General features: G+C 33.5%; 1 protein-coding gene across 1 annotated transcript; it reads right to left on the bottom strand.

The window, feature by feature from the left end:
* Positions 1–1,053: 1,053 nt before the first annotated feature.
* LOC138317542 (transmembrane protein 192-like) lies at positions 1,054–10,001 on the bottom strand. The gene is made up of 6 exons (XM_069259292.1): positions 9,914–10,001; positions 8,023–8,169; positions 6,644–6,860; positions 5,898–6,050; positions 5,061–5,166; positions 1,054–3,810 (listed from the first exon to the last, which is right to left on the bottom strand). The coding sequence occupies exons 1-6, from the start codon at positions 9,947–9,949 to the stop codon at positions 3,672–3,674; spliced, it is 798 nt and encodes a 265-aa protein (XP_069115393.1). The 5' UTR covers positions 9,950–10,001; the 3' UTR covers positions 1,054–3,671.
* Between the last annotated feature and the right edge of the window lie 411 nt (positions 10,002–10,412).

Below are 10,412 nucleotides of genomic sequence, written 5' to 3'. Positions count from 1 at the left end.
GTCCAAAAGGTCAAACTTTATTTAAACCTAAATATTATTCATTACAATGGACATGGTTTATACCTTTTGTCATTCAATATAACAGAATATACATACAAATAATGACATGTTTATTTGCAAATAAATAACAGTTTATGATTAACATATAATACAAAAGGTGCTGACGACACAATATAATGTAAACGTCTAATAATTACAGTCAATACATTATGCAATGATAGCATTGTATTATGTGAAGATAAAATACATCTATAATTACTATCCAACAATACTTCACCACAGATACATCAAATACATGAATGTTCAGTGATTATTGAAAAGCTTGCCATTTGCACTTTGTATTAACAAAGGTTAATGAGTATCTACTTAGACTCATATAACAGTCTCACCTTTCAATGCTTTTTTATGTTCAAAAACATTTGACAAAAGAAAAACGGGACAAATACATCAGTAACAAAGGTTGGACCTAGTAAAATCGAATTTAGATAAACTTTGTTCAAAGGTAGACATTTACGTTAATAATAAAAATTTAGTAAATATCTCCAAGTTTTAACCACGGGCATATGAGAATTAGTTACAGTTTATATAAGTTCTATGGACATAGGAGAAGGATAAGTTTTATATATGGTATATATAAGCTAACTTTCAGACCCCTTTTGACTGTGAATGGACTAACCCCCGGAATATAACTAGAGCCTGGTAAAGTATACCACAATTTTGATCATGTATTCAAGATTAGAATTATATTTCTAAAAGTCTTTAATTGCTAATAAACACTAATTGAAAATTGCATCCCATATGGAATAAGTAAACTGATTTATTTATTTTCTTTTACACCATAATCAAAGGGAAGCAGTTCTGATGCACAAGTCATTACCGTCAGATTTTGTTTCTGTAAGAGTTACTTCCCTTACATTATAGGGGAAGCTGATACCATAATCTTACATATACTATACTCTAAAATGTCTGATATTAAGAGGACTATTGTTTGCAATTGTATCAAGGTTATCATATATGTATTTGGCAAAACAAAGATAGTGTTGTATCCAAAACAAAGATAGTGTTGTATCCCTTTCTTAAAGTTCAAGTTCATAAAAAAACCACTTACACTGAATATTCCAGAGCCATGTACTCAAATTTAAATTAACTGCAGTTTACAGTATTTGACAATTGGATCTATGACTTGTTGTCAATCTTTTTTCTCAATGTTATTTAAAAAAAAACCATGTGATTCGCCATTAAGAATATCTGAAGTAGATGTCTAGTGAAAACATATAGGATTCCTAGTATCTTCTGTACACCACTTTTGGCTTTGGTGTTTTATAGACAACCTAAAGAATGACTAGTTTTATGTTGGAAGGTTGTACACAATTTATCATAATATACATCTATAATAAAATATTGCAGTATTATAAACTTCTCATTGGAAACTTTTTACATGTCAACATACACAGGCACTTTTGTCACACCTACATTCAAGGACAAAAATAAATCATAGCTAATTGGTGTAATAAAATAGCACATGCAATGTTACCAGAGATATTCATAGACTTTAGTACATAAAATCCCAAGCAAGAAAGAAGCCAGTATTACTAGAGTCAAAGATTTTAAGGAATATTTTGACAAATTAGAAATAGAAATTTGGTCTACACCAAACTCTTGTTATCACTTACAGTTATTTAATCTTGTTGCGATAATATATAGCAAATTTACCTGTAGTTTGATAATATTAGCATTGTCATCCAAAAAATCACAAAACACACAACCAAAGTTGGCTAGGTTGGATAAAATCAATTGTGTTTGAAAGTCAACAGTATTTAGTGAAAAATCTGTGACCTACCACCAGTGTATGGCCAATGTAGATGTTGAACTATATTTCTCATTTACATTGTATCAACAAACAGCTAATTAAAAGTCAGACAATGTTGAAATTGTGATAAAGGAAGCCAGGTAGACCTTGAGAAAAAACAACCTACCTACAGTACAGTCAGTACCTGGGAAATAACCCAAATATACACGAGTTTTGATCAAGACGAAACAAAGTTCCAGCACAAAATCTGGATCAGCAAGTGTATCAACATAAAACATACATTGCACTCCCTTTTTTGGTTGATAAAAAGTCCCAATGTGATCTGCAAAACATTTTAATTAAATTTAATTATATAGTGGGACTGTAGTGAAAATGTAAATATAACATTTTAATTTAAAACCCCATTGAATAGCAATGAACTGGATATTCTTGCTCACAGTTATTAAAACAACAAATAAGGCAAATATCCATATCGTCCTAATGGTATCCAGTTTGTACTTTCAAATGGTGAAAACAAAAATATATTATTCAGTTAAAGATAATCATAGTTGAAAGACTTCCATGTTTTCTTAACTCCAACACAAATATGTTCACAAAAAAAATCATACATTGTTCTTTGACAGCTAGTCTGCTTGCAAAATCAAAACACTTTTTGAATCTTCATCCTTTCTTTCTCTCCCTCTCTCTCTATCTCTCTACAATAATGCAACATGATTTACAATGGCATATTAAATGTAAAAGTGTACACAATTAACAGTAACACTTCTACTGTAGCAATGGCACACTTACAAACACATATAAGACCGTATAATATCATTAAACAGCATTCCAATAGGTTTATATACCTACTAGTAAAACAGAGCTACAAAAGCAAGCAGTCAGTTTTGACACAAAACATTTATAATACTTGTCATGAAACACAGAAAAGAAGCTATAAATAAGGACAATTCTGTTCACTTGAAAATAATTAATTTTGATTTGTTTTCATACTATATCCGAATTTCTGATTGGCAGATTCTTTTTCTTCATAAATATATAATGATGAAAAAATCAGAGAATGGCGCGAAAACCTGACGTTATCATGACGTCACAATAGTGAGGTCGACGTTGCGTATTGATTTATAAATAGTAATCAATTCAAAAATCATTGGCATCGTACGTTTAAACGTATTTTATATTAACAAATAGTCTGAAAAATTAATTATAAACATTTATGTAACTATTTTTTAACTTCATCCGGTTATGAAATAAATTTTTGTTTGCAAACTTTTGTGAGATACGTGGATTCACACAGTTTGCAAACAAGATTTCTTTCATAACCCGATGAAGTTAAAAGATAGTGACATCAATCCTTAACACAAAATTGGGAATCTCGAGTGACATGAATACCTGCCTACATATAAATTAAGTTTTAACAAAATTTGTCAAGTGCACCAATATATATCAGATGTGTATTAAACAGCTCTATTTGTGGATATATTTTATTCTCTAACCCTTTCATATGAAAACCCTAACTTGAGGAGTAAATTGTTAAGTTTTCAGGATTAATAAGCAACATTGACAGCCCAATGATTTTGATCCACACTGTATATGTATAAAACTGGCTTGGTTTTTTTTTATACCATATCATGAGCTACATTGTACCTCATCATCAGAAAATTGGATTTCTTTATTAGAATTGGCTTTGGAATGACTTTATAGAAACTCAAGTTGTTCTTAATCTCCATTTATAAGAAGTAAGCACTATACATTGTTCATACATCTATCAGACCTATATATAGGGAGATCTTGAGGAACACATGGATTTTTAAACAGCCTAAGTTTTAGATGAATCATTTGTCAGTCATGGATTAAGACTTTCTCAACTGTTTCCACTCTTCAAGTTCTGGTTTTCTGCTGTCAGAGCAAGGATGCGTTTCCCTAGCTGGGCATTATGCTGCTTCAGATACCGAATCATGTCAGCCTGCTTCTCCAACACTTGCTCAGTATATTGCTCATCTCTGTACCAAATCAATAGGGAACAAACATTGAATAATCTATTCTGATGAGTCCCTAAAGGCAACAAGTCACAATGAAATACATCAGGAGAAAAACAAGTAATCCTTGAGTAGATAACAAAAACACAATCATTTTAATATACCAATATTTTAACCCTTATATATTTTAGTTCACATCATTTTTAAAGACAAATAAATATAAATACCAAAAGCAATATAATACCATTTACCCAGTAATCAAGTGAAGTGATGAAGGGAAACGTACATACATGTATATTTAGCTTTGTATCACCACATATTAATATGAAAATCAAGGTACTTTCATTATCTTATATGGCCTTATACTTACACCTCCCTAGTTGGATTTTTAATAAAGATCTTGGTCATTATGTAACTCTGACAGGGTAATATAAGATATGGACTTTTATTATGTTGCCTTCAACACCACATTCATAATGGAGAATTATTGACCTTGGATAGGATCTCATTATATAAGTGTAAGTGCCAGGATATTTATGTACATTATAAGGAAGGTCTTGTTAAAGGTGCCACTACCTTTCCGAAACGGGCTTTTAAAATTTTTAAAATAGGATGTAAAACGAGATCAATAATTTTGTAGAGTCGCTAGAAGTTATTAAGCTATACGTTTACTAGCACACTTATCATCACTTCAGAACTGTTTAATTAGAATAAATAAAATGTAATATTTTCATAACGGGGTCGTTTTTATGTTTCCCCCCCCGCCGTCGTCCTAAATGCAGCGCGGTAGTTGACTATCACTGCGCCAGACGGCAAAACATCGAAATGAATCTCCACTGTTATCGTACATTAGACAGGAAATCTTGCATATGTTTGGTGTTGTAACCTCATCTTAAGCCATCGATATATATTTTCTTTTTGTTAAATAATGTTTTTAAGAAACCTATAAATTTTGCTCCGGAAAGGTAGTGGGCCTTTAAGGTATACTCCTAAATAGATCTAGATATTATTAAATTTTACTGTCTAAACTGCAAATTTATGAATGAATTCAAAATTTTAAATAAAATATAAGTCTTTAGCTGCAGGTATTTGTGAACAAACATTAATTCTTGTGCCATACATGAAGCAGTTTGTTACATATATTCTTGTCATTTTAGTCTGATTGTAATCTATTAAAACAGAAATTCTTGTGACAAATATTTATGATAAGCTGGTTCTTGAGAAAGCCTCTAGTAAAACCCTAAACATTGATTGCTGTAACAAAAGTTGATTACCTGAATCCAATCTCAGAAGAGTGTGTAGACTGTACAAAGCTAGCCATCATATCGTCCTGAGCAACGTCGGGTGAAACATGACTTTTATTGAATTTCACAGTCTTCACTGTAAAATAAACAATCGCAATGACATTGAAAAATGACAGTTGAAACAATAAGAGGGTACAATATTAAGGTTGTCAGATACGGTGGGATTGGTTATTTATGGATTTCTATTTTCTTCTTTATCAACTCTTTCTCAATAGGGCCAATAATACAAAAACAGCTTGATATTATTGATCCCAATACGATTTCATGAAAATTTGATTACTAAATATATCATGTTCAATTTGTATTAAAAGGCCCACTACCTTTCCAAAATCGCTTTGAATTTTTTATATGAGAATGTAAAACAACACTGATCCTTTTGTAGGGTCACAAAAGTTACTCGCTTACTGTCAACACTACACTCATCCTCACCTTCTGAACAATGTAATTAACATAATCAAATATCAATTTTCATAACACGGGTTGTCTTCTACTTAATGCTGTCATCCTAATTACTGCTTGTTAATTGACCATCACCAGACGACAAAACAACAAAATAAATCTTCACTGTTGATATAAATTATGCAAGATATCTTGTATTTGTTTGGTGATATAATCTCATCTTAGACCATCAATATAATATATATATAGTTATGCTATTCTCAGGCCATCAAAATAGAAACTAAGAAACATAGAATTTTTGTTGGGGATGGTAATAGTGGGTCTTTAGATTTATTATAAGGTAAAGGTGAATTATTGCATAAAGTAAAGGTGAATTATTGCACAATTGTGTAGAAATATAACACTAACCTAGATATAAGATGAGAACAATGACTTTAATGACGATGTGGATGACAACGATGAGACGAAGACTCAGATGCCAGACTTTGTTATGTTCCCCCGTATCCGGTGTCCAGCCTTCTCTCCTGGCCACACTATTCAGTATAATCAGCCCTGCATTGACTGGGACACAGAAACAAAATAATTTTACAAAACCATGTGAAATACAAAATGTAACAAAGGTCATGTTGTTGTTGTAATAGCGATACTCTTGATGATAATGATTATGATTTCATGGTCTGTAAACCAGCAGATGTATTGGTGCCAACTGGTGGTAATATTTGTAATCTTCATTATTACGGTTGTATGGCATCCTCAATATTCCAGGAGTTACAGTCATTGATGTTGAATCCACCCCTGGTCTCTCTCATAGTAAAACTGGAGGCATGCAGTTCAGGAAAAAAACTGACCAATCACAGGAGGCCTGAAGAGACTTGCTTTGATGATTACAGAGAGAGTGACACCTGACTTCATAGTCATCCACAGTGTACTGTTATACAATTTCTTTGATGTACATCAAAGAATCAGATTATTGCCTGTGTCTTCTGTTGGCTTTAGTTTTACTATGAGATAGCCCAGGGGTGGATATAGCATCAGTGATAGCAACCCCTGGAGTATTGAGGACGTGATGATGGTAGTGACTTATAAATGTCATCCCAATCATGGCCTTTTACATAATTATGAATTGATGGTGTCTGTTAGTAGAAATACTACACCTGCTGAATTGATGGCCAATGGCAACTGGCGGACAAGCCTGGTTTGTCTGTAAAACTCCAAGTATCCATGGAGACGGCTTTTTTTGTGACAATGTCGGTAAAACATGTCAAAGGTCAGATGAAGGAACCATAGTGCCCCCTGGATGTAATATATAATTGCCTCAGCTCTGTTGTGATATATGGAGTCTAAAGCCAGCACCACTGCACCTGAAATAACCTACAAGTAAACATCAGATACATAATATTCGTTTAATATAATATGCATATAAATTTTACATTTGGTAACCAAGCTCTGCATGTCCATGAAATCACTTCATTAACATTTTATGTTAATTTAGAGGCATATGGTGTCTCAATTATATGTACATATTATATAAGCTTTGTCATTATACACTATACAACATGGACTTTACTTTCTTCAAATGTTCCTCCTGACATGAAATCTGTAGATTCTTTTGTAGCAGGATTGACCTGACTTTGGTCATATCAACTGGTTATAAAGTGTTTGGAAGTTTCGGTTAGGAACCTTTGTTAGGCAAACACAGTTTCCTCTCCTGGTAAACCTGTCAAAATTATTGGGCTTTTAAAAAAATTCCCAGATTTGATTTGATGTAGCTTCATGCCTACATATGGCTGGCATTTTGATTACCTCTCAAATACACATTTTATTTTTTAAATAAAACAGGAAGCGATGGAGATTAGCTGCTGATTTACTCAACTAAATGTGTAGTCGATCAGCGGTCATTACAAATGTGTGAAATAGAAGGTCTCAGAAGTGCAGAGTTGTTACATTACATAAATGGAATGGCACAATGGGGAAGTGGAGATCCTAATGAATAGGTATATGTGTATGTTTTAAGGCCAAATCGAAAAATGTTCTTGTTTCCGGTAACACCCTTTAAAAATAAAGGGTTGGTAGGTATAGATTTCTTTTTTTTTTTTTTTTTTTTTTGCAATATTGTTTTCTCTTCATCCTAGTTTTTTGCAGTGAAACACTGAAGTAGACTTTATTAAACCTTATATAAACCATAAATTTGATTCCCAGGAGACTAATGGTGTTTTAGATTTACAGAATTTAGGGTCGTTATTTGTTTGCTTGAGGACAAAACTGATAAAAAGTTTTTGAGTAGGCACTGATTTTATAGGGTCGGTCGGGTTACCGGAAACACAAATATTTTTTGTATGGCCTAATGGCATTGCATGGACGATGTAAAAAAAATATGCCACTGAAGTATTGTAGGCCAAATTTGTCCTACGATTTCATGTTTTTAAGAAGTATCGCGATCTGAATATATATTAGGCAAAAAAAAAAAGCCTAATATAGGCAGATTTAGCATACATGGTACAAATGTACATAAACAGGCAGCAAATATAACTACCAGAATTAAGATCTGTAGAGCGATAGCTGCTGTAGTGTTGATTACTCTGAAAGGGCGATCAAGTTCTGTGGTGTAGGTCGGGCTATCCAAGAGGGGTTCGTCACCATCACGTCCTTGGATATTGTTGTCATCATTAAAAAAATAGCCCTGGAAAACAGAATTCAAATATTTAAACACAACATTCAAGCATAAACCAAAGGAATTTATCTTTATAGTATATAGATTAAAATACACGAATTTCATTTATACATATACCATTGTGTCCCTGTATTCTGTGGTAGAAAGGCTTATAAGGGCGCAGCCCTGGCACAAAGTGCGAAGCACTTTTAAGGTAACGCATACATGAAAATATAAGAAAAAACACAACTTCAGTTTGCGGCCACAATTTTTTTACCCACTGTAAAAAATCCCATCAGCGTGAATGCGATGCTTTGAAGTCAGTTTAATATATAATCAAGCGGTTCAAACGCTTTTATGATCCCATGAACGTAATCTTCATCCGGCAGATGCTTAGTATTATTGCTCTTTATTTGCTAGCGTCCAAGTGATAAACCACCTTCCAATATAATCATCTGACCCAAAACGGAATATCTGTTACGGAAATAAAAATTCCTTCTTTCTCTTATGTGGATTTCCTTCTCAAATACAGGGTTTTGGGACAAGGACAGATTGCGAATATTTATAATAAAAATTCGGCTCCGTTATTTCCATAAATTGAACTTTTTATCATTGTATAATTAATGGTTACTGAAACATCTGGCTGCGCCCTTTAAGGTCTTTCCTTCAGTCACATTATAAGAACTTTAAATAGCAACAAAGTTTTTCAATCGGTCCATTTATCACATCCTCGGTAACCCAGGCGATATATACACTAACGTTAATATCTGGACTTATCTACGAAGAGACTCGTAGTGTCCTAAGGTTTTCCTTGAGAATGTCATCAGGGATGTAGTGCGATCACTCGTGGGTCTCCGACCACAGGGGCCCGTAACTACTGTTTATATTATAAGAGCGCAGCTCTCTGCGCGGCCAAAGGCCGCGTAGAGCGAAGCTCTACTAACCATAACATGTGTGTAAGCATAAAGATCCAATACATTCCAGTACCCCTTTGGACTTTGATATTGTGTCCCGCGGGAAAAGTCTCGCGCCTCCATGCAGGCAGCCATGTTTTAATTCTCGTTATCAGCACGAGATTTGAAATTTCTGTACTAGACTAAATGTGTTATCAGCATATGTTTTAAAATTACTTTAAGTAGCTTTAATTTACACATATACAAGAACAACGCAATAAATGTACTGTTCCAATATAAACTGTGTATGTTCTCAAGCGCACGGCACCGTCAGCAGTGACGTCACAAAACCTGACGCCAAAGATGACGGCACAGATTCGCGCGTGTTTTTGATAGCATCTGATAAAAACAAGATTGAAGTAGATTCTATATTGAACTATTCCATTTGAATTATTTTGAATTCTTTCTAACTATCGATAGTATGTGCATGTCAGTGAAAGATTTTATTGTTATTTTCGTAGAAAAATATAGACAATTTAAAGTTATGATGTTATAATATTTTACATGTAGCTGCGCTCTTCTGAGGCTTTGCCTTAAATTCATATTAATCTATATTTTCAGTCACTGGGTACGGTATTGGGATAAAACGTACCCCGTGACTGAAAATATAGATTATGATATAAACAGTAGTTACGTGCCCCTGTGCTACGACGATGATTTATCATTGATTGTTGAGTATCGACAGAGGGGTCTGCACTGTATTTTGCATACCTTATGTGTTGTTTCCATGTTCCAGTGTCAATTTACGGTTTCATATATACTACATGTATACATTTTATGTTGATTCATAGCTAAAATACAAACAATAGAACATAACTTACGCCAGAACGACGGTTTTCATTCGACAAGCTCACCATTGCGGACTTTCAAGCGCTTAACTGTATTGCTCATAGTCATTTGAACGCTTCATTGTAAGACGCGACTAAATAGCAAATGGAATACGGGTCACATTTCCGGAATTTCACCTCTACGAATATCTAGAGGTGATTGTGGAATCTTAAAGCTCATTACGACTTTTAACATATGAGTGAAAAGTCCTATTTTTTTTATAATTCTGCATCAAAACTTGCATCCTCGATGTTTCAGGTGTTACTAGTTACATATCACTGACGTAATATCCAACCCTTGGCAGTATGAAGGTATTGTGGTATATTTCTGCCATCGAGTTGCCGACTTACGACTTAATGATATCGATGTCGACATAATTAAGGCATTATGTCGACATCATATCGGAAGATGTCGACATAAAAAGAAGAATATGTCGACTTACCACATGTATATGCTCACATAATGATTCCAAGATAATTATGTAGAAAGTTG

The sequence above is a fragment of the Argopecten irradians genome, chromosome 3, assembly GCF_041381155.1.
Source record: "Argopecten irradians isolate NY chromosome 3, Ai_NY, whole genome shotgun sequence".
Classification (NCBI taxonomy): domain Eukaryota; kingdom Metazoa; phylum Mollusca; class Bivalvia; order Pectinida; family Pectinidae; genus Argopecten; species Argopecten irradians.
The sequence above is the reverse complement of the archived record's forward strand: the minus strand, read 5'-3'. Positions and strand labels throughout refer to the sequence as shown.

Bases quoted from the DNA above. Each gene is read 5' to 3' on its own strand.
- LOC138317542 (XM_069259292.1), bottom strand. From the start codon at position 9,949: ATGGTGAGCTTGTCGAATGAAAACCGTCGTTCTGGC. The intron at 6,051-6,643 runs GTGTAGTATTTC...TCTGTGTCCCAG, and splicing joins ATTGGCCATCAATTCAGCAG to TCAATGCAGGGCTGATTATA. The intron at 3,811-5,060 runs GTAATCAACTTT...GATTTGGTACAG, and splicing joins TCTTCTGAGATTGGATTCAG to AGATGAGCAATATACTGAGC.